Consider the following 24,524-nt stretch of genomic DNA (forward strand, 5'->3'; position numbering starts at 1 on the left):
GATGGGAGCAGCGGGAAAGCAAATGTCGTGCTCGCTCCAGCAACAGAGAAGGCACTTCTGCCCCCCTCCACCTCCCAGTCCTTCAGCATTCCAGGCTCACTACTCAGTCTCCATTATATGTCCTCCCCTCGGGACTTCCCACACCTGCTGGAGTATTTTTGTACTTTTGCAAACTTTGGGTGCAAATAACCTTCCCCTTGGGCATGAATGGTGACACTCTGGCTACATGAGGACCCATCCTCGGAGAAGGGGGCACACTCTGTTGGCACAGGTCTCTCTCTTCCGTGATCACCCTATATGTAGCCCCTTGAATGCACTACTTATACAGTAAAGCCAGCAAGTTCCGGGAAAGCGTTTGCATTATACCAGTCTTCTCCAACTGGCTGTCTTTCATAGGATTCTGGACTACGACGCCCCCAGGGCCGATGGGAGCTGTAGTCCAAAACTTACACAGGGGTACCAGGTGGGTGAAAACCGCTGATCCTTCTGCCAGGCAAGGGCTCCTTAATATTCTCTCCTATTGCCCCACCACCACGTGCCTGCTGCCACTCTAGGCAGGAGTCTCACTGATTCTGCTTCTCAACTTCCCAGTGAAATGTACATAATCCCCTTTACCTGCCTGCCTTCCCTCCTCTTGAACCCTCAAAATGTAGTTTTAACTACCCTATGCTGGTTACACAACTAGTAGTTTTATCTGGCTTGGGATTTTCTGAGGGGCATTTTGGGGGGGGGGGTGCTGCTGCTGCTGTGGGGTTGTTGTTTTTTTGGACTTTGCTGTTTCTGGATACAGTGGTACCTCATGTTGCAAACAGGATCTGTTCCGTAGCCCCATTTGCAACATGAAGCATCGTGTCTGCGCATGTGTGCGGCGCGATTCGGCGGTTCTGCGCATGCACAAAATGCAAATCGCCAAACCCGGAAGTAACCTGTTGCAATGAGAAAATAAACTATTGTAAGCTGCCATGTACTCTTATGGCAAGGTGAATAATAAATATAAATAAATATCCCAATTCTGCTTCAGTGGCCACCTCTCATAATTCTAGAACTCCAGGTCACCAAGTGAAATTAATTGGTAATAAGTTCAAGACAGACAAAGGGAAGCTTTAAACCACACCATAGCTAATATGAATTTAGTGCCACAAGGTACTGAGATAATGTGTAAGCGTGGTGCCAGCTTCCCAAAAAAAAAGGTCAACCATCCTGGGCAACCTTTCCACAAAAAAAGGTCAACAACTTTGGGGGGGCGCTGGGCGGATCTTTGCACCCCGGCGCCGCATATGCTTAAGATGGCCCTGCTCACACAGTCACAAGAGCAGCCTCTTTGGGCGCTTGGCTGAGCAGCAGCAAAAGAGGAGTTCAAACCCCACCAAGCCTGGAGGGGGAAAGCGCGGCTGCAGCCGCTCACCACCTGCACGGAGTTTCGCAACGGGAACCAAAGGAAAGCGACTGCAGGGACTCAAGCCACCACCTGGCTTGTCATTGCTAAGTTTAGAGTACTTTCCGGGCGGAAAGACAGGAGGGCTGATCATCTTGCTGGAGTCCGGGCTGCTTAGCGTCGCCCCGGGAAAGGTTTGCCCAGGAGGACAGGAGCAGCGCGGAATTCAAGCGCGCGCCCTTCTGTGCCTCGCGCGGCGCACCCCTGCGCAACTTTGCGCGGAAACGTCCCCAGAGAAACGAGTGAAAGCACCGCGGGGCACTTCGAAGGCGCCTTTTCCACCTTCCCCGCCCCGTTTGCTACTTCGTTTTCTCCCGGGGGCGAGAGAGAGGGGCGCAACAACCACCCCGCACTCTCTCCCCTCAGGCTCCACCTTCTCGGGAAAGGAGCAACTGCCCCCTTCCCTCTCGCTCTTCCCTACACAAAACTTTGTCTCCCGGCAACTGCGCGGGCAGCGTCACTTCCTCTCCCTGCAGTTCCAGCCGGCGGTGGGAGAGAAAAGAACGAGGGCTCGCTCCGTGTCTCTGCAGGGCAGCTGCTCCGCGCGGGGACCAGCCGGGCTCCCTCGCGGCCGGAGGAAGGGCAGCCCGCGGGGGGAGGGCCACGTGGGGCCGCCGGAGGAGGGCCGGGGGAGGTGGGGATGCAGCATGGCCGCGGTGGCGCTGCCCGAGTCGGTTTCCAGTAGCCATGGCGGCGGCGTGGGGAGCCTGGAAGGCGGTGCGGGCACCGGGGGCGCCAGCAACAGCAGCCGGCATGAGAAGAGCCTGGGGCTGCTCACCACCAAGTTCGTGTCCCTCTTGCAGGAAGCCAAGGACGGCGTGCTCGACCTGAAAGCGGTGAGGGGGAGATGGGGGGGGGCTTCGGTCCAGGCGGGGGGATCCGGGCGCTGAGGGAGGAGCATGCATGTGCGTGTGTGAGAGAGAGAGACACACACACAACATGGGGTGGGATGGCCCTTGATATTCCGAGGGATCCAGCGGGAGGATCTCTGGACTGGGATCTGGTGAGGGGGGAAACTTCCGTGTTGGGAGTCGGCACCTTTTAAATAACTGAACCCTTTTCTGCAGGCTTTTGCGTTTGTGCTTTTGCCCCCCCCCCCCCCCGACGCGCTCTTTGCAACAACCCTTTTAGGTGGATTTAGCGGCTTAGGGCTCGGTTGCTTCAAATTGATGCTCTGTCTTTCCTCCTAGCTGCTAGCGCCTGAACATGCTTCTCGGCTGCCGCAACCTAGAATTATAAAGTTGGAAGAGACCACGAGGGTCATCTAGTCTAACCCCTTGCAATGCAGGAACCTTTTGACCACCGTGCGTCTCGATTCCACGTCCCTCAGATTAAGAGTCTACCTGACTTCTCTAAAGGAGCTGTGGGCAGTATGAGTAGCCCTGCTCTTTTCTCCCACGCTCTCTTACCTCCACAGACAATTTTGGCTGAGAGAGCACTGGCCTGAAGGTGCATAATAAGTTTTTTTGTGTGTGTGTGGCTGTGTAGGGATTTGAACTCTAGTCCTAAAGCCAGTCCTGAAAACCGCTGCACTTGCTCATCTTACAGCGTGTCCCTTAAAAACTTGCATTTGCCCAATATGTGCTCTACATCCCATTGTGCATAGAAGCCTACTTATGTGGAGACAAGCTGGTGGAAATGTTGGGGACATGACCCTTCCTGCGTTCTTGAAACATGCAGAGGGTAACTCCGTATAGAGCACCCTCTCCCCTTTATATATCCTGGGGAAGGTTTTAAGTAGACGAGAGTGTAACTTCTGAATTCTTATAGCATATCTGGATTGGAGAGATGTATGGCTGGTGGGGCTTTTTAGGAGGAGTTGGATGCATTGAGCTTGTTTTTTAGGGTGAGTAGAAGAAACTGAGTAGTAGCTCAGCAGTAGAGTTCATTGGTATTGCATATTGAGGGACAATCAAAACCAGAAGGGCTATAGAGTGAATCCCTTGGAGAAGTGTGTCTTGAATCCTGCTTTCTTCTATAATCTAAGTGGGGAACTTGCAGAATCTTATGTGAAGCGGGTAGTCCTAACTATGGGAAGCCAGTGTAATTTATACTGGCTTTAAGTTAGACCAGTGTAAAGTTGTGCCAGATCCGACCCTGTTCGGGAGCATGGCTACTGCCAGCTGAGCTGGCCCAAGCCTGCCAGAGGGAAAACAAAATAGATTTTGACTCACACCACCCATTTTGCCAGTGTAAGTTCCGCCAGACTGAGCTGAACAGAGTTAGGATCCAGTTAAAGTATCCTCTGGCCGATCCCACCACCAGGAAGCTGGTTCTGGGGGACTTCCATTGGCCAAGCCACGTTGAGCAAGTTACCTCAGCATATCTTTGGCTGAGCCAGGGTTGGGAATATACAGTACACCATAACCTGGCTGAGACTGAGATCTGCCACATCTTTTCTCTCTCATCCCGATGAGATGATTATGTATTTTGTGTTTTTATATTGTGATTTTATCCTGTGAACTGCCCTGAGACCTGCAGGTATAGGGCGGTGTACAAATTTAATCAATCAGTAATAATAACAATAATTGTGACAAAAAAATGAAGCGGATTTTCGGAGAGAGATTTTGAGGGGTTTTAATTGAACCGCAAATAGAGGAGTCGTGATCATCTGGCACCAGACCTGGAATTGGACATGGGTTCAAATTCCTATTTAGTTCTCCATTCCATTGATGGCTCGTGGCAAACTGCCACCCATTTCTGTGAGAATAACAATGGTCTCTTTCCCAGAACTGTTGAGCAAATATACAAGGCAAAGATTGTAAAACATTTAAGACTGCTATTGAACTATTAGCAACCCCCTCCGAGGTGAGTTGCAATAAATTGTGTAGCTGCTCCAAAGTTCTGGTAAACTTACTACTCCTTATTTTATTTGTCACCTATAACAAAAGGTCTGTAATCAACTTAATTAAAAACAGACATCAGGTTCAACAACAACCCCCACCCCTATACACCTACAGAAACAGCAATATGTAAACTTATGCAGGCTTGCCCATCATTCTAGGACTTGCAGATCAGAAGGTCGGCGGTTTGAATCCCCACAACGGGGTGAGCTCCCGTTGCTCGGTCCCTGCTCCTGCAAACCTAGCAGTTCGAAAGCACAAGTAGATAAATAGGTACCACTCCAGCAAGAAGGTAAACGGCGTTTCCGTGTTCTGCTCTGGTTCACCAGAAGCAGCTTAGTCATGCTGGCCACATGACCCGGAAGCTGTACGCCGGCTCCCTTGGCCAGTAAAGCGAGATGAGCGCCGCAACCCCAGAGTCGTCCGCGACTGGACCTAATGGTCAGGGGTCCCTTTACCTTTACCTTAGTTCTTTTGAGCTTGTGTCCAAGTAAACCTGCCTAGGATCAACCTATTGGAATAATTTTGCTAGTAAAGTAGATTGGTTCTTTGCTCTTGCACTATGTAATGAAGGGTTTTTTCAACAGATATTCAGCTGACATTTATATTCAGCTGGGTAAAGTAAACATAACTATAAAGGGCAGATTCATACACTTGCCCAAATAAAGTCCCTTTTTGCATGACAGATTAGCATGTATGTTCACCTTCTTCCATCAGTCACTCAGCATAAAGGGCATGTAACATGAGTGCTCCTCATATTTACCTAAAGGGATGGATCTAGTCTTAAGTTAAATGTACTGAAGAGAGTTGGATTTAAATTTAGCTAACTTCATCCGAGCCAATGAAATGTACATGCCTTCCCCTTTAAAAAGGGGGATAGGGGAAGGGATGTCTTAAGTAGGGGTTTACACGTGTGCAAGATGAGGGGTCTTGTGCATCCACTCCGCCTTGGGGAAATGATCTCTGAGTGTACAAACTAGGTCTTAGGTGCACATTACCACATTAAGATTCCATCTTCCCTCCAATTAAAGCAGGAATGAGTAACGTTTTTCAACCCAAGGGCTGAATTTCCTTATGGGGAAATTGTGAAAGGGCTTGTGTCAGAAGTGCATGGACCACAGGCAAAAGTGGGAAGAGCAATAAATGTGACTCTTAGTTTTGTACAGTAGGTTACATTCCAATTATGCAAAAGTCTGGTTTCTCTGCACATATCCCTCCAGTGGAACTGGACTGATGGAAAGTGGAATGTTAATTTTGTGGTTAGGTTTGTGTCTTTAGTGTTGAATGATCAACTATAAGCATGGATTTGGACAGGAAGGCTGTTGTAAACAGCCCTTAATTGGTGGTTAGGGGACGCGGGTGGCACTGTGGTCTAAACCACTGAGCCTCCTGGGCTTGCCTATCAGAAGGTCGGCGGTTTGAATCCGTGTGACAGTGGTGGGCTCCCGTTGCTCTGTCCCGGCTTCTGCCAACCTAGCAGTTTGAAAGCACACCAGTGCAAGTTGATAAATAGGTGCCGCTGCAGCAGGATGGTAAACTGCATTTCCATTTGCTCTGGCTCTCATCACGGTGTCCTGTTGCACCAGAGGTTTAGTCATGCTGGCCACATGACCCAAAAAGACAAACACTGGCTCCCTCGGCCTGAAAAACGAGATGAGTGCCGCACTCCATAGTCGCCTTTGACTGGACTTTACTGTCCAGGGGTCCTTTACCTTTACCTTAATTGGTGGTTGTAGGTTGGATCAAAGTAACAGCTTCTTCACTGGTATGGATGTGGATGAAAAAGTTACAGTTGAAAAATGTTTTTCATTGTTGCCAAAAAGTGTTTATGTATATATGTGGGTTAATGAACAACTGGATTCGGGGGTGAAGCAAAATAGGGGTCTTTCACAAAACAATACTAAAGTGAAATTTGTCTCTGGTGGAATATGAGCAGGGGGTAGAAGTTTCAGGCAGCTTGATCCTCAAAGAATTTACATTGGTAAGAGTCTTGGACCCATGCCAATGCAAAAATTTGAGGCTCAGAGCTTAGGCTGCTAATCACATTGGCAGTTACTCGCAGGTTAAATTTTTATGCTACTGCTTTCAGCAACAATTCAACAACACACAGTGTTCTGGAGCATACCTCTTGAGCATCCCTGATTTTTTTTCCCATCTCATTACTTCCTTTACTCAAAAGGTCCATGATTTCATTTGTTTGGTGGTGTTCGTTACTGAGATTCAATCTTAACCATTGCCATTATATTTTGGAATGATAGCAAACCTAAGCCCATAATAACCCTGTTCTTCCATAAATGACATTAAGAAGCCCATCTTCCTTTGCTACAATGAATTGTCACCCTACTCCCTTCCACAAATCTTGTTCGCATATTTAGAAATGAAATGACAGATGATTCCTTTACATCCTGTTCAAGAAAAGCATGTTGTCTTTTCAGCCCCGATTTCCATTTCCCTAGTTCTCATGCATGGCTAATTCTGAAAGAACTCATTCCCATGTGTGGAGTTCTATGGACATGTTTTAAGGAGGACATTCTTTTAGGCATTTTGTTTGAAGGCTACTGTCCCTGTCCAAGAGTCAGAGAGGGTGGTCTAACGCATCCAATTGTGCATCTGTGACTGTGGCAGGTTGAAGATTTACCCCTTTAGGCTTGTGATTAATATTCTCTAGGAGGCTTGTACAGCTTCACTGAAGCTGTCTAATGAGCCTCCCCTTTTGCCCTTCATCTGCATAAATTATTCTTTATCTTACCAGGCTGCCGACACACTTGCTGTAAGACAAAAAAGGAGGATCTACGACATCACCAATGTTTTGGAAGGGATAGATCTCATAGAAAAAAAGTCAAAAAACAGCATCCAGTGGAAGTAAGATAACTGATTTTTAATTTTCTTACAAAGAAATACAGACTGTTGTTTTCCTTCACAGGATGAGTGTTATCATTAAGTATTTATGTAACGAAAGCAAGGTATATATGTAATGAAAACAATGTATGTCAGCAATACCAGCTTTCGTATTCTCTGCAGACACTAGTCTCCAGGCAGTTGTTTGTCAGGACCTGGAAGTATATTTTGCCACAAATGCAAACACTTTCATTGTTGGTCAGGCAACAGAGGCTCCACAGTTTAGCAGAAAATCACACATGAAAACCCAAAAAAAGAGATGGATTGTCTCTCTTGGTGTGCAACCTTTGAAAGTCTCCCTACTCATATACAGAATCAAAATGCAATTGAAACTTAATGGATATTACACCATTTATAGAATTAATTTTTTTGCTGCTATGATAGCTTTTCTACTTTTGCCTGTTTGTTACCCATTTATAGCAGCATTTAAATTTTTGCTCTCTCTTAAGAGGTGTAGGTGCTGGTTGCAATACGAAGGAAGTCGTAGACAGACTGAGATACCTTGAAGCAGAAATTGAAGAATTGGAGCTAAAAGAAAAGGAGCTGGATCAGCAGAAACTGTGGTTACAACAAAGCATAAAAAATGTTAAGGAAGATTCCACAAATAAATGATATCCTTTGAAACATGCTGTGTAATTCTTGCAAATGGAATTATTGCTGCTATGCCTTGGTGAAACACAGAAAATGGAGATGGAATAAGTGATGGGCATTTTCTCAAATGGGAGTTTTGATGGGTTGATACTAATTTTCTGTCTGGCTATTCAAAATGAGTTGTGGCAACATAGACCCGCAGTGGGTTAATAGGGGAAGTGTAATGCAAATCGGGAGGCAAAATGACATATATGTCCAACTAAGGACAAAATTATATTGGTAGCTTAGCATTAGCTACGTTTGATCCCATTCAATGTTTACACAGAAGTTTCGTTGTGTTCACGGGTGCTGTTTCAAGAATGGAAAGCATTCTCATACAAGGCAGTGCTTCATTTTTCATTTATTCCCCCACTGCTGCAGCCCTCTGTAACCATATTGCATCTTGATCCAGATCATCCCTCATCCTCAGAATCCTTTTTTGGGCAGCAGTGAATTGGGTGACTTGTCTGAACAGATTTTTTTTTCCATTCATGCAACAGCACCTTTGGATTTAGCCTAATGGGACTTTTTAATACCCAATATATAAAATGGACAGAGGCTGTATTTTCTAAACAACTTAGAGGTTTTCTTACAATCAAATGGTATATAAAATTTTGTTTAACAATTAAAATGAATGCGTTTTTAACCCTGCAATTTCAGTCACTAGTCCAGGGTATGACAGGCAAAATATTGAAACAGAACTACCTAACTAGCCTGGTAAATTTCCTAAAACGTACTTGAAAAGGTCAGCAGCAGTATGTTATTTTGAAACTTTCCTTGACACAGACCACTTTTTCATACATCACTCATGAAGACATTTGTGACTGCTTCAACGGTAAGTTGCTGAGAAGTTTGACATGTTTGTTAAATGGAGTCAGGAGAAAACCCAGTTGTGTTCACTACTGGTCCTCTTATCAGTTAGTGCTAAAAGTTCATCACAAAGCATTCGTTTAAAATAGTGTTTGTTAGATTTCTGTTTTTCAGCACAGATTTTCAGAGGCAGAGATATACCTTTATTCCAAAACAAATCCTCATAACTGCTTAGCAGAAGACCAGTTCTTTCACTTCCTGCTAGGGGTGAGGAACCTGTGCCTCTCCAGATGCGAGTCTGTAGGCCAGTAGCATCATCCCTAATTATTGGCCATGCTGGCTGTGGTTGATGAGAGTTGCATCTGGAGAGCTGCATGTTCTCTGCCCCTGCTTTATGTAGACCTGGACTTCAGCTACAGTCCTAAAACACAAGAAATCCCTGTGTGAATACAGTGGCCCTTGATTTCAGATTTTTGTGTGTGATGGGAGTGGGGAAATAAAGCTGGTAGAATATAGAGTAGTGAAATGGCCATTAGTTGGTCTCTAAGGTGCTACTGGAAGGAATTTTTTTATTTTGTTTCGACTACGGCAGACCAACACGGCTACCTACCTGTAACTATGGCCAGTTTAGGATCGCTTTAGACTTTCTTCCATTAAAAACATGATTTCTCTTTATACAGTGTAGCCATCCTGTATTTTTTTTAATATACTGAAATATAGCATATCTTATTTGATCATGTAAACCTGCAAGTATGCTGAATTTTATTTTGTGTATTTATTCTGACATGCTGTCATGACCCATTGGCCATGTCATTCAGGCAGTTTTAAAAAACCCAAAAAACCTCCCTGTATACTATCCAGGAATGTGTGTGCATGCATTCAGCTAACACTTGACAATTACTCTACAATCAGGGGATACACTACTAGCAATTCAGGCTCCTTCTGGCACACAGTTAGAAGTCCCTGTACCTCTTGTGGTATGTATAAACAGCTCTTTTAATCTGTGTGGTTGTTGTTGTTGTCGTCGTTCAGTTGTGTCCGACTTTTCGTGACCCCATGGACCAGAGCACGCCAGGCTGCCTCCCGCAGTTTGGCCAAACTCATGCTAGTTGCTTCGAGAACACTTTCCAACCATCTCATTCTCTGTCGTCCCCTTCTCCTTGTGCCCTCCATCTTTCCCAACATCAGGGTCTTTTCTAGGGACAATCTGTGTGGTTAGCAAATATTAATAATAATAATAATAATAATAATAAAAGGTTTTGGACCCAAGTAGTGTATATGTTCTAACGGGCTCGTGCTTACAGAATAAAATTGCTAAATTAATGACATAGAATAGTATACCTAGTTTGTGTTCTAATCTGTTAATTTTTTATGTTTCTTTGAAACATGCAGCATTCATCACTTCAGCTATTAAATCACTGATAGCGATGTTGATAAATTATTTATGCTGAGCCTGAGTGAAACGTATTAACACAGTAGGGGTTGGGTGTTTTTAAAAAGAATTTCCAGGAGGAAATACTTCCTCCACATTTTCAGTTTCAAGTTTCTTTTGCTGCTAGCAAGTCATACAAATCGCTTTTTGTCGCAGTTGGAATGAAGAAATTGACTGCAAATGATTGGAATTTGTGAGTGGTACCATCTAAATTTCCAATGAATCCATAATATTACCTTCTGAATGGTTTGAATTTGGCTCTATCTGAAGCCATGACTTTGCCTGTCCCTCACCTGATGTCCTATGACACCAGGAGACGGATAGGTGGGTGTGGCTTGGCTCAAATGGCTTCATGTGCCAAATGGGAAGCTCATGGGCCAGAGGTTTCGCATCACTAGTATAAAGCAAAAGCATTACCACTACAGGCAGCAGCAACGTTCACTGAAATTCTGATGCAGTCCTGAGACAGGATGCACGTTCAGTGTGCATGGTTGTTTCCAGACAATTAGCTTCCAAACAGCTTGACCATGTGAAGATACGTTGGGTTATGATGTAGATTACCCCCTCACCTCTATACTTGTGTACTTGTTCTTTATGATTTCAACATATCAAGAAGCATATTCTCACCTCTTCAGGACACAGCTTTCACCTGCAGTTTGGTTTTTTTCAGTCCAGTTTGGATTAATTGCTAAGCCTACTGCCAGAAAGGATGGTGGCTTTACCTTTTAACCTTGCTTCCTTTCTAAAGAGACAAAGCAAATACCAGATCAACCTGAAGAGTCATTCGGGGCCCATCCATGTGCTGCTTATAAACAAAGAGTCCAGTTCCTCAAAGCCAGTGGTTTTTCCGGTACCTCCTCCAGATGACCTCGTGCAACCTCCATCTCAGTTGCCAGCTCCATTGATTTCCCCTAAACTGAATGTAGATCCTCAGAAGTTGGAGTCTATAGATCCTCTTCATCAGGGTCAATCCCTTCCACGAATACCACCAGTCACAGATATGTCAACAGGTAGTGATTTCCCCTTTTCTCGATTAGCAGCAAATAAAAAATATAAAGGGGGGCAGGGTGAGCTAAGGAGTTGTGGGTGGAATACAATGCTGACATGTGACTGTTCTAAAACCTAGCAGCAAAATCCATGTATTAAGAATTAAGTTAGACATATTTTTGCTATTCACATTAGCATCACTAAAAGCAAGTCCATGCCAATATTAAAATGTGAGCTTGTGGTAACAAAGTGTTTGTGCCTGTATCAGAAATGTTGTGTTCCAGTAATTTGCACTGAATAGTGTTGATTTCTAATGTGAACTTTCCCACCCTGTAGACATCAGTTTGCAAGAGAGCCCGACTCCTGAAACTCCTTATGCTGGCATTCCAGATTCTGAGCTGTATAACAGCCTTATAACAGAAACTACACCTAGCTCTAATAACTGCCAGTCCTTCCTTCCGCTGGACGTAAATAGTATTCTGAAGCCGAATGCGTTTGACATCGCAAAGATGGATGAGCCTGGAGGTAAATTACATATCTCATTTGATTATAACTTTGAAGGGGGGGGGGGAGGACAGTTGCTGGTGTCCTGAAGTGTAAAACAGGAAAGCAGCCCAGTGCTATTTGATGACAATATTGAGCTGTGGACTTTTTTTTTACTGCCTTAACATTGGCTGTATTTCTAGGAGAGGATCTTTGCTTTTGTAGTTGTTTTGTGAGGTGCTGAAGCAATGTTCATGGGCAAATGGTTTTGGTGGAAATGGTTAGGGATAAGAGTTGTAATCCAAAGTATATGGAAGGCACCAGGTTGGGGAAGGCTGATCAAGAGAATGACTGCAAGGATTACTGATAATGTAAAGCATTTTGAACAGAACTGTACATAAAAACTAAGCATGTTTTATTATTAAAATACTATAAAGGAGTATTTGATTCGCTCCTAGCTACTCCTTCAGGGCAGGCTAAACAGGGGTGGTGCATGGTAGTTTACAAAATACTATTCATAACTGACCTGGCATTTTGTTTTGTAATTTTCTGAATCCTGTAACTTGAGAATCATGCTGAGTGTTAAGCCACTCTGTATTTCCATTTCATTAGAAATACCAAAGAGTAGACTACATCAAATATTAAAAGCCTATGGAACATTTCAGGAGCCTTAAATACCTGTAGCTAGCTAAGACATTTACCGTATTTTTCGCTCCATTGGACGCACCGGACCATAGGGCGCACCTCATTTTTAGAGGAGGAAACAAGGAAAAAAAATATTTTTCTGGTTTTCCTCCTCTAAAAGCCCTGGGTGGTTTTTTGTGTGTTTTTTGTGTTTTTGGGTTTTTTTTAAGGATCAGCTAAAAGTTTTGCAGCTGTTTTTGCAAAGGCAAAAGGCCTTTTTTAGGATCAGCTAAAGGTTTTGCAGCTTTTTTGCAAAGGGAAAAGCCCTGGGTTTTATTTATTTTTTGTTTTTTGAGGATCAGCTAAAGGTTTTGCAGCTTTTTTGCAAAGGGAAAAGCCCTGGGTTTTTTTTTTTTTTTTAGGATCAGCTAAAGGTTTTGCAGCTTTTTTTGCAAAGGGGGAAAAGCAAAGCTCCTTTTGCAAAGGGGGAAAAGCAAAGAGGAAAAGCCCCATTTTTATGGGGTTTAACTCACATTTCTGAAAAAAATCTTGAGGAAAGGGAGCCATTTCTACTGTTTGCAGACAGATAATCTAATCAGCCAGTCACATGTCCTGGGGAAACAAACAACCTCCCTCTGCAGCACATTCAACAAAGGAGGGCGTGGCTGAAAGGGAGCCTGGACTCTTATCTCTCTCCCGATCTCTTGCTGATCAGCTGCTGAGCGGGGTCCTTTCAACACTCCCCTTTCTCTTTGTAAAATAAAAAGCACAATCTGCTTTTGGCCCCTGGGCAATTCAGCTCCAGGGACCATCATTCGCTCCATAAGACGCACAGGTATTTCCCCTTACTTTTCAGGAGGAAAAAAGTGTGTCTTATGGAGCAAAAAATACGGTACCGGGTACTTGACTAACCACACATGCCAACTGGAAATACGAAAGCCTCGTAACTCCCTCCCGTTTTTTAGCCCATTTGATCTTATTGTCTATGTGGATAGCCATGAATTTGCTTTTTGTGTTCATAGGAATAATTAACAGCGATATCATTGATGAATTGATGTCCTCTGATGGTAAGTTTGTGTTCTCTTTGTCTCATCCTTCTTTACAAAGTGTGATGTCTCTGCTTCACTAGTTAACAGTTCCCTGCAAATGCCAGCTCAACATCCCTTTGCTAGAGTTTTAGGTGGACATGTACTCGAAGCAGTTAGATTTCATGACTTTTTTACCCTGTTGAGTTTAGAGCAGGTGGGCATTCCACGGCATTCTGCTGCCTGCAGTTAAGAAAGCAGTGTGTTTCCATAACTTTAGTACATATGCCCTCCTCCAATCTTTCATTATAAACAATGCTGGGGTGACACTGCTGGGACACTCCTTAGGAATGCAAGAAATATGTCAACAAAGTCACACAAATTATCATTTTTTTATTTCCATTTGCCTCTGCAAAACTCCTCTAACAAATTAGATAGATACTTTATTGTCATTGTACATAGTACAACGAAACTGAATTCCATTCCACATTTACAGCCACACATACACATACGTACCATCCATCACGACTCCCCAAGATCATATCACTTGGTTACAGCATTTAAAATAGTTATAGCACTTGGATAAAAACTGTTTTTTAGTTTATTTGTTCTTGATTTAATTGTTCTATATCTCTTGCCTGAAGGCAACCGTGCAAACAGACTATATCCAGGATGAAATGAATCCTGTAAAATGTTAGCTTTTTTGAGACAACGGGAGCTATATAGTTCATCCAAAGATGGGAGAGGGTGACTGATAATATTTGGGGCTGTGGTTATGACCTTCTGGAGCATTTTCCTATTGGTGACTGTGCAACTGGCAAACCAAGCACAGATACAGTATGTAAGAATGCTCTCTATGCTGCCTCGATAGAAGGACACCAGCAGTCTCTCTCAGATTGCTCTTTAAAACTCTGAGGAAATAAAGTCTCTGCTGGGCCTTCTTTACCAGAGCAATGGTATTAGCGCTCCAGGTCATACCCTGCTCGATAGTAACACCCAGAAACTTGAATACAGCTACCCTCTCCACCCTGTTTCCACCAATATACAAAGGCTGAATGTCTGCCTTTTTTTCCTGTAGCCCACTACCAGTTCCTTGGTCTTAGCGACATTAAGGACCAGATTATTTTGTCCACACCAACCAGAGCCGCTCCACCTAGTCTCGAGAGGCGGACTCATCGCCCTCGGAAATGAGCCCCAACACAGTGGTGTCATCAGCAAACGTGATGATTTTGTTGCTAAAATGGGTAGCTGTACAAGCATACATATAGAGGTTATAGAGCAGGGGACTGAACACAACCCTGTGGGGAGCCGATATTAAGGCTAAGGGCTGTGGACATATATGACCCTACTCTAACCCTCTTGAGAGCGAAAGAGTAAGGAAAGGGTAGAAGACTGCAGTTTGCTTTTAAAATGCTTTCTGCCCACAGTTTTAACGAGAGCCCTCTTTAGGGTCCAAAGTATATTTTATACTGTAGTTCCCACTTTCTTAAATATGTAAATCATCAACACAATCCTCTGTGTGTTTACTCAGAAGCATGTCCTGCTGATGTCAATGGGGTTTACTTTCTGAAAAGTTTGCATAAGAGTGTAGCTTTAGATTGTTGTTTATGACACATTCTAGAATAATTTGTTGGATGAGTAATATAACATGTTGAATGGCACTACTCAGAAGCACTAATATTTACATTATTTGAGTAAATCAGAGCAGCAAGCAGCCGGGAGCTTAGCTCACTGAAAACATCAGGCAACCACCCATAGCCTCCAGATTTAAATACCAATTCCAGACTCCCAGGATTCATCAGGGTTAATTGAAACAGCTTCCTTTTATTGCAGACTCTGAATGAGCAGATCACCCATTGTACTAACCTAATTGAGTGTGTTTTCATAATAATGGCACAGGAACGTATAGCTGACAGCCTTTCCCACTTGCAAATTGTTACCTGTGAATTACTGCATCATGCTGTTTGCAGAATTATTTAGCAGCTTACCCACCAGCCTTCAAAGGTCAGGATAGTATGCTTGAGTTTCTCACTTTAGCCTGAGATAAATTATTACTGTCTCACAATCACCCAACGAATCTAGTTTCCTACACTCTAAGAGTCATCTGTTCTGCAAGGATGAAGTTGGATCATCATAAATTGTTGCATGAGCAATCTACAAACACGTACATTTGAAATAAAACTTTTACTCCTCCTCTTGCTAGTAGTTTCCTCCTGTCCAAAGTGTCATTTTGTTTCACACTTCACACATGGGATTGAATCCTGACTAGCACATTGGTTGAACTTGGGACCAACTGGAATTAAGTGAGGCTAAAATTTAACAAACTTAGTCAGGATTCGACCCATGATGCCCCTGTGCCAATACAAGATTGCTGAACATGAATCTCAAACTAAACTCACCAGGAGAATGTCCCTTATAAAATGCCTGAGCAGACTCTGCCTGAGTTTTCTTTTTGCACAATCCAAAAAGCGTCATGTTCCAACACTAATAATTGCCAGTGGTGTATGAACTGCATTGCAAAATAAATCTTTGCTCTGCCAAATTGTGTATAAGGAATCTGTACCAGCAGCATGCCTGGTCCAAAGTTTTCCCCACAAATTTCTCAAATGCTATATATGGTGTTTTTCCCTTTTGAATTTGCCCATGAATTAGTAGGATGTGGGGACTTTCCACCACCGAATCAGCTTTAGGTTGTCCCTCTATCCCCTATAATAATTAAGCTTCATTTTTTATTAAGCTTCCTCTCAAAGATGTTTATGATCTTTAGCATCTTGGTGAAATGGTTTTGCACTTCAGCTGTAAATAAAAAATAAATGTTCTCAGCAGTCAAACTAATCTTCATAGCCACCCTGCTTCTGCAGAATCTTGATTGAAGGAGTCATAACTTTTTTCTGAATGAAGCAAGCAAATTCAACAACTGCTTTCTTTGTAACCTTGTTGCATTCCATTAACAAGTCAACAAAGAAATTTTAATTTTATAATTGTGGTTGATATGCTTATTTTAAAATGGTTGTTTCACTTCAGTGCACTTGCTGTTTCAGAGTCCCACAATATTAGCCCACCTGTTCAGAAAAATGACTTGGCCCCCTTCTATATGTGCACCATATGGATGGGAGTCTTCATCTTAAATAACTCGTGCAACATCTCTGCTCTTGCCTGAAGACTATCGCATCTCATGTCTTTTTGATTCCATCAGAGGCGTTTCAGTTGCTTTTTCCAAATTATATAAGCTGGTTGTGAGCTGTCCCTTCCACTTCATACCTGAGGGGGTGGGAAAATACAATTTAACACTTCTACATTTTCAGCACAGTAAGTGTATTGGATGACAATACGACATCATCCAATCTACATTTTTGTATTATATGTGTTTAAAGCTCATTTCATAGCACAACACTGCTAGTTCCTTATTCCTGTAATTTGACTTGAATATAATTAAGCTGCCATAGTACATCATGAAAAAATGGTGCTTTGGTTTTGAAATGATTTGTGGGGGCATCCTGTAAAAAAGGGTCTCGTTGTATTGGCAGTATATTACATGGGGGTCCAAAGCTTATCTTGCAGTCCAGGGGTGTGCAAACCTGAGTTCCTTATACAGGCTGCTTGTGAACAAGGAACTACCTCGGTCTCATTCTTTACTTGATTTCACTTGTTCATAAAATCCCACAAGATAATGTACACAGTCGTTCTACATGCCCATGCTAAATGGACTTCACCAGAGGGTAATAAATTCCATTGCAGGGTATTCATTTTTGCTGTGCTGACCCATCAAGATTTGAGTTGCTAAACAGACTTAAAGAAATACATAATGACACATTAACATTTTGCGCTGTATGCTTTTAGTAACAAATTGGATATCCCTTCTACCAGTTCTTTGCCTTTCTACCCAGTATAGTGGTACCTCTGGTTACGTACTTAATTTGTTCCGGAGGTCCGTTCTTAACCTGAAGACCACTTTAGCTAATGGGGCCTCCCGCTGCTGCTGTGCCGCCAGAGCACAATTTCTGTTCTTATCCTGAAGCAAAGTTCTTAACCTGAAGCGTTATTTCTGGGTTAGCAGCATATGTAACCTAAAGTGTACGTAACCCAAGGTACCACTGTACAGCCAAAGCTAGCATGAATTTCTATTTGTCATATGTACAAGAGCAGGATCTTTGCCAACCTCATTCTCAGCAAAGTCTTATGCCTAAGCAGCCTTCCAGGATGTTGGTGAATGTGGCAGCAATGATAATGACTTTGGAGGCCGGGAGAATAATAATGCCAGTTCAGAACTAGAAATCAGGATAGTTATGTGTTCATTTGCAAAGGACTGGTACCGTAGCTGTTTCACACAAACTGTGCTTAAAATGATATTTCTTTTCCCCTCTGCAGTTTTCCCCCTCTTACGGCTGTCTCCTACTCCTGGAGATGACTACAACTTCAACCTGGATGATAACGAAGGAGTCTGTGACCTCTTTGATGTGCAGATACTGAACTACTAGATTTGATGCAGCCAGATTGCCTCATCTACCTCTAACGATATAATATTGTAGACTTAATTTCATAACACAAGTATTTAAAATAATGAATGTAAAACTTCTGTAGTTCACCAACACCGGGTGTACCTTTCCCCCTGTACTTCATTATTTTGATCAACTTATAAACTCAGTAAAACAGAAGCTTCATTTTACTGCAGTGCAGGGATTGGTGTTCCTAGAGATGTTACGGTAACTTAATACAGTTACTTGAAAGCCCCAGTTCTTTTTATTTGTTCTTTAGGAACTAAAGTTTCCTAAGCCCAACTCTGCTTCCTGTACAACTCCAGACTGCTGTGTTTTATACACCTGGAAATCCTCTACAATCATTCCAGAATTCTGACCTTTTATGTCTTAAAACTCCCACTGCCAATTGTAGAATGAAGGACATTAACTAGTCTATGCTACATTGTTTCAGTGAACACTTTTGTGGAGTGCCTTTTTAATTAGCACTTTATTTTGTTCTCTGTTTTTTACTTCTGACATTCCACATTCCTAGATTTAGGAAAGCACTATTTGTAGTTTGTATTAAAAGGGTGCCAATGCTTGTACATTAACAAGATTTTTAAAATAAAACTATACAAAGTTGCTTTTTGCCGATTTATCAAGGGGTGCAATATTGATGTAATACATACTATTTGGTACTACAATTGTGACAGCAAGTCAGCAGCAGCATCTACGTTGGCTGGTTCACCTTCCATAGCTTTTGGAATCTGATGAGGGAAACACACATGCTCAGCGATTTGGGTCCAGTGTCCATGTTTAATTTAAGAATACACTTACAACCACCATCTCACTGAAAACTGAAGCCTAAATGCAGCATAGTAACACAAGAAAATACAGTAACTGATGCCAAATGAAAGAGTAAAAGGGATATCTAGATCCAAACATATAGGAACAGATTTCCATGCCAAAATCAAATGCAATAAATTAATATCGCAAAGTTCCAAGTAACACAATGGGTTTACATTCCCCTTATAACTCTAGTACATTGTGAAAAGAGGCTTTACTTTATTTTTGTATAAGGCAAAGGAATTACCTGAAAGCTCTTTGGAGAGTCTGATGAAATGGCTTTGGACAATTGCTTAACTTCTTTCTGTACTTCTGTAAATACCTTATTCACCATGTTAACCTTTTCATCGTTCACAATATTAATCTTTGGGGGGGAAAGAAAACAAATTTTAGGCTTTTGTATTTCAAGATCAACCTAAAAGCATTTTCTGTGTGCAGGCATGTCCAACAGGTAGATCATGATCTACCGGTAGATCACTGGATGCCTGCGGTAGATCACTGGTAGATCATTGGCTCCCCCTAAAGAAGCTGAACAACTGTGGCTCACCTAAAAAAAGCTAAACATTTTACCTCCACCCTGAAAACTCAACAACTTTGACCTGAACCCCCCAAAAGGGGGTAGATCACTGCCAGTTTTTAACTCTGTGAGTAGATCACAGTCTCTTGTGAGTTGGCCACCCCTGAGCTATAGAAACTCAATATGTTGTGTTTTAAAATAACTTTGGCGGATATACATGACACTAAACGATACTAAGATTTCAAAAGTTCACCAAGGGAACCATTCTTACATAATGGCTCAGCTTGTTCATTAGGTTGAGGCAGGGCGAAGTCTTTCAAAAATATGCAAAAGTAGATTTGCATCACTCACTTTCAAGAATCGGGCTTACAGATTTTAAACATGAGAAAATTACTACAGGCATTTCCAGACTGTTGCTGTTCTTGGGGCAATTCAATCCCATTCCAGCAGATTCAGGCTGTACTGTACAATTAAAGCTGATTTGGAGCTCTGGTTAAAACAAACCCATGTTCCCAAAAGATCAGACTCTCAAGTGATGAGTGACTGGAAACAAAATCATTAAACAGCCAATGTCATCTAAGCTCCCAGCAAATAAATCAGGATGAATGCTCATTAAACGGGTAATCTGGAAGTGACCTGTGTCTCTATTCAGCCAAGAGAAAGTCATGAATAGAGCCAGGGATAGCTCTTTAGTTGGTACAGCATGAGACTCTTAATCTCGGGGTTGTGGGTTTGAGCCCCATGTTGTGCAAAAGATTCTTGCATTGCAGGAGACTGGACAAGATTACCCTTTGGGTCACTTCCAGCAATACAATTCTCTGAGTATTGTTGTTGCCTTTACATGCATATGGAGGGAGAGCTGGGTTATATTTTCTGGCCTCACCAACCTCAGTTGAAGTTATGGAGATGTTGGGTCAGCAGGCACAATCCCCTCCCCCCCCCCAATGCATTCATTCACCTTGAATTTGAAGAATGGGGCTAGTAGAATGTCCTGTACCTTCCATCACTGCAATTGCATATGCCATCCTTTCTCAACTTTGGATCTCCAGGCGTTGGACTACAACTCCCATCATCCCTAGTGAGAAGGGCAAGCAGTCAGGGATGATGGGAGTCGTAGTCCGATACCTGGGGACCCAAGGTTGAGAAAGAATGGTGTATGCCATAAACTAGGGTTGTTTCTGTTTACCATGCACAGCACATGTTGTTAAGATGTTGCTCATGAAAAATCCAAAACAATACCAAGAACGAATCTTCTAAAACTAACCTTTTTTAGATTTGTCGTCACTGGCTTTGCTTTCCTTTTAACCTTCGCTATTTTCTTGTTGGCCACATGGAATACATTCATTGGCTTCTGACTTTTTGCCTTGTTCTTGCCCATTGCCTAAAATATTGTTTTCAAGAGTTTAAATAATGTGTTTTGGCTGCTCTAGTAAGCAATAATACTTAAAAGCTCATTGAATCTTTCATGCAAATAAGGCTGCAGTCATACACACTTATGTGGGAAGAACTCCCATTAAAGCAACTGAGACTTGCATAAAATGAAGCTATAAACCCAAATGCCTGCCTATTCAAGTGCTAAGAAATGACATACAATAGCTACAATTCAACCCAGAATTCAAGTGCACACTTAAGTCAAGTGTATTAAGATTGTAAGCAACAAGTTTAAAGGGCCAGCAGGGTGCAAACAGTAATCTGAATCAGCCAGTACAGCTTCACAGCAGAGCAATAGACCACCTCTCCCCATACGAACCAACCCAGAACTTGCGATCATCATCTGAACTGGAGCCTAACAACATCTGGAGAACCAGGGTCGCACCCATCTCTTCTACAAAGGGGCACTAGAAGAAAAAGGAGTTGGGGTGACGATGTTTCTATTTTACTTAATCTATGTAGGGTTTGGTGTCAGCGTTGTTTGTGTAGGTTCTCTGTTGTTCGCTTGTGCTCTTTTGGCGGTGAGAGAGGTCGGGGTTGGCGTAGGGTGTGATTGTTCATTTGTGGTTGGCTGTGGTGATCTTTGGTTTCCTGTGTGAGTGGGGTGGGTGGGTGTTTTTGATCAGGTTAGCCATATTGATTTGTATGCTGTCGGTAGATTTTTGTCATTGTCTTGTTGGGCTGTGTGTGTGATGAAGGGGAACCTTACCAGGGTGAAGGTGTCTTCTTCTCATCCCACCCACCTCTCCCCCTTCTCTTCCTAATGTCTCAACAACCCAAACTGATCTGTAAAAACGTTACATGGAAAAAATACGAGAGAGACATTGCACACACCTTTGTAAATCAAAAACATTTTAAATAAAAAAACCTTAAAAATAAAAAGGAGTTATATCCTCTCCAGAACTGTGTGCCCTTTCCCACACGCAGCCATAAAATGTCCATTTGCATTGGCAGTCCTCTAGCACAGCCTTTTCCGATCTTGAGTCCCCAACCTACAATTCCCATCAGCCCCAGCCAGCATGCCCAATGGTCAGAGATCTTGGGAATGGTAGTCCAACATCTGAGAAACTACAGCACACCAAAGGAAGTAGGGCTGCATAGGGAGAAGAAAATCTCCCCAATAAGGGTTCCGGGCTGGTTGCAGCTGTAAACAGGAGCACTCCTCTTAGGCCCTGAAGATACACTGCAACATGACATGACAAAGGCCCATCCACTCCAGCAGACTGTTATCCTAGAGACCGCACAGGTGTCCTCTGGAAAACCTCAAGCAGGACCAGTGCCGGATTTACGTATAAACAAAACAAGCTATTGCTCAGGGCCCCACTCTCTTGCCCCCCCCCCAAAAAAATTCACTATTAATATACTTCCTCTTAATTGTATTTCAGCTCAACAATTACTTAGATAAAGTACATATTTTGTTATGTACAAATGGCTTTAGGTACCTATTAAGTCCATAAATTTACCATATAGCATATATTCAACACACAAAAACAGCGACAATTTGTTGTTGACAAAGGACAGCTGGACATATAAAGGGCCCCATTACCTTCAGCAGCTTAGGGCCTCATCAAACCTAAATCCGGCCCTGAGCAGGACCCGGTGAGCGCAAGAGCCCCTCTCCCCTCATCCGGTTCCCAGCCATATAGGCGCCTTGCTGCTTCCCACCCACAGCCATCGTGGGTAAGGAGCCATTAACAGCCTCGCCCTCCACAAATTTGCCCAACAAAACTTGGTGGCCATCACTGCCTCCTGCGGGGGGGGGGGGGCAAAGTTCCGCAGTTGCACTCTGCGCCGCTTACATATCCCGCTTACACGCGGGTAAAACGCGGGTACACCCTGAAGTCCGAGCCCACGCCTCACTCCCCTGCTCTTCCCACGGCTTTACCTTCTTTGCACACACACAGCCAACGCCTCGCAAACCCGTCCGGCTTCCAGGCTCTTGCCTTGCCTACTGCACCACGTGCGGCTGCGCCGGCGTATGGCGCCATCCGAAAGCGACAGGGAGTTCCCCAGCTACATGCCCGGGCCAGAAGCTGAGTGTCTGCGGAGAGCTCCCCTGGGTGGCGCAATCTTTGCCTGTGCTCGCGTGGAAGAAACTTGCAGGGGTGTGCGTGCGTGCGTGCGTGTTGCGGATTTGATTAGATCTTAGCCACTAACTTCTGTTTCCACCTGATTTTACATTACATTTACTGTACACACATTCAGCATTCCCTGCCCATTGAGCATATTCAGTCTTCATTGGGTTGTTTTGGCGGTTCCTAGAAGGGTATTCTCTTGGTTGGTATTTTGAGTATTTCCGCAAGGGCTCCCTCAAGCCAACTGACACCTCTCTCTTGTGGCTTTCGCTGCATAAGCAGCAACACCCAGTGTCTGAACACTGCAAGTAGAGGCAATTATGCTTGACAAATAAGGGTAGAAAGCTGTATATTTTGCAGACGATCACATATTTTGGGAATCTCAGTTTTAGAATGGCTTTGTTGGGGCAAACCTGCCTAGGCGCTTTGGAAAATATAACCCAAATTGCAATATCAGCACCAAACTGAAGGTGGCAATGCGCTCTTATATTTAATATATTTTAAAACACGATGAAAGTTGCTTGCTGGATCACATTAAAACACATTTGAAGCACATTGTCCACCTCACCCAAAGAATTCTGGACTCTGTAGTTTACTCCTCACAGAGTTACAGACTACAGTGGATAGAATGCTTTGAGTGAAATGGGCTTAAATGCTATATTGTGTGCACACGTCTGGGATCCTGTTTCAGTCAGTGGCCAATCACAAGCCTACAAGTAAAGCATGAAGGCAATAGTCTATCCTCACTGCAGTTCCCTAAAAACTGGTGTTTCCAGGGGCACAAACCAAGGTTCCCTTTAGCTCACACAGTTTGTTTAAGGTCTGTTCCACACATGCTGTAAAATAAGAACATAGGAATCTGCCTTATACTGAATCAGACCATTGGTCCATCTATCTTAGAACCGTCTACACTGACTAGCAGCGGCTGTCCAGGATTTCAGATAAGTAGATGTGATGTGTGCACTGGATGTATACATACATGCCTGCACACTCACATGCTCTTCAAAATGCCACATGGATGCACCTTTAAGAAGCAATCACCTTGCCCAGGACTGCTGTAGACAATGCTAAAGAAGTCATAGACAGAAAAGAGGAGAAATGGCTTGTGTTCAGCTTGCCTGGACCTCTACACACGGGTCAGCCCAGAATTCTGTCTTCTTTTTGTGTGACATATTGGCCGCAATTACATATTTTCCATTTTATTCCCTTTCAGATTCCCTTTCAGTATTACGCAGTTGTCTTAGAGGTCAGAACAGAATTCTGGATGCATTCATCCAGAAGTTTGATTATTGAGAGGTATTTCATTCTTTTGCCAATCATTGAAGCTAAGAATTTGTTCCAACAGCAAAACTACTGAAATAAGGAAGTGCCTGAGTGTACAGAGAATTGCACTACCTTCAAGTGCATACTGGTTTTACAGTTCTGACAGAACGGACTTGCCAGTACGGCACATTTTGTGATAAGACATAGCATTCTTGCATTGCTTTATTCCTACAACAATTCTGAAAGGTAGGACAAAAAAAGATTATTACCCACATCGAAAATTCTTTCTAGTAGCACCTTAGAGACCAACTGAGTTTGTTCCTGGTATGAGCTTTCGTGTGCATGCACACTTCTTCAGATACACTGAAACAGAAGTCAGTGTTACCCACATATTGTGGATAAGGGAAAGCTGAAGCTGAGAGGTTCGTGAGTTTTTGGCAAGAGGTGAGATTTGAACTGAATCACAATTCTGTTTCTTAGCCACCATGCTACTCTGACTCACTTTACGACAGCACATTATTATGGAGGCAAAACCTTAGAGGGGGAAACTCGCAGAGTTTTGAAATAGTTGAAGATCAGTGTGTTCTATTTCAGAGGTACCACACACTCTTATATAAGCAATTCAGTGGTTTTTCTGAAGGCTTTTTGCTCAACACCAGTTTACCAGTGTGGCAGTAGTTGCAACAGGTTTTGCAGTATATGGGCTGGGGAAAGGGCAATCTCTTATCTCCCCAGCCAGTATTCTTTGCACTATCTCCTTGTTCTCAC

General features: G+C 43.2%; 2 protein-coding genes across 2 annotated transcripts; one reads left to right on the top strand and one right to left on the bottom strand.

Annotated features, from left to right (window-relative positions):
• Nucleotides 1–2,056: 2,056 nt before the first annotated feature.
• Nucleotides 2,057–18,264, top strand: E2F5 (E2F transcription factor 5). Its single transcript, XM_033155499.1, has 9 exons — nucleotides 2,057–2,271; nucleotides 7,031–7,140; nucleotides 7,626–7,787; nucleotides 8,598–8,641; nucleotides 9,529–9,593; nucleotides 10,797–11,058; nucleotides 11,372–11,560; nucleotides 13,165–13,209; nucleotides 17,536–18,264. Exons 1-9 carry the CDS (start codon nucleotides 2,083–2,085, stop codon nucleotides 17,643–17,645), a joined length of 1,176 nt encoding a protein of 391 aa, XP_033011390.1. The 5' UTR covers nucleotides 2,057–2,082; the 3' UTR covers nucleotides 17,646–18,264.
• RBIS (ribosomal biogenesis factor) lies at nucleotides 16,077–22,377 on the bottom strand. Its single transcript, XM_033155500.1, has 5 exons — nucleotides 22,304–22,377; nucleotides 20,252–20,368; nucleotides 18,718–18,834; nucleotides 18,314–18,391; nucleotides 16,077–16,428 (listed from the first exon to the last, which is right to left on the bottom strand). The coding sequence occupies exons 2-4, from the start codon at nucleotides 20,363–20,365 to the stop codon at nucleotides 18,323–18,325; spliced, it is 300 nt and encodes a 99-aa protein (XP_033011391.1). The 5' UTR covers nucleotides 20,366–20,368; nucleotides 22,304–22,377; the 3' UTR covers nucleotides 16,077–16,428; nucleotides 18,314–18,322.
• Nucleotides 22,378–24,524: the final 2,147 nt, after the last annotated feature.

This window comes from Lacerta agilis, chromosome 7 (assembly GCF_009819535.1).
Source record: "Lacerta agilis isolate rLacAgi1 chromosome 7, rLacAgi1.pri, whole genome shotgun sequence".
NCBI lineage: Eukaryota > Metazoa > Chordata > Lepidosauria > Squamata > Lacertidae > Lacerta > Lacerta agilis.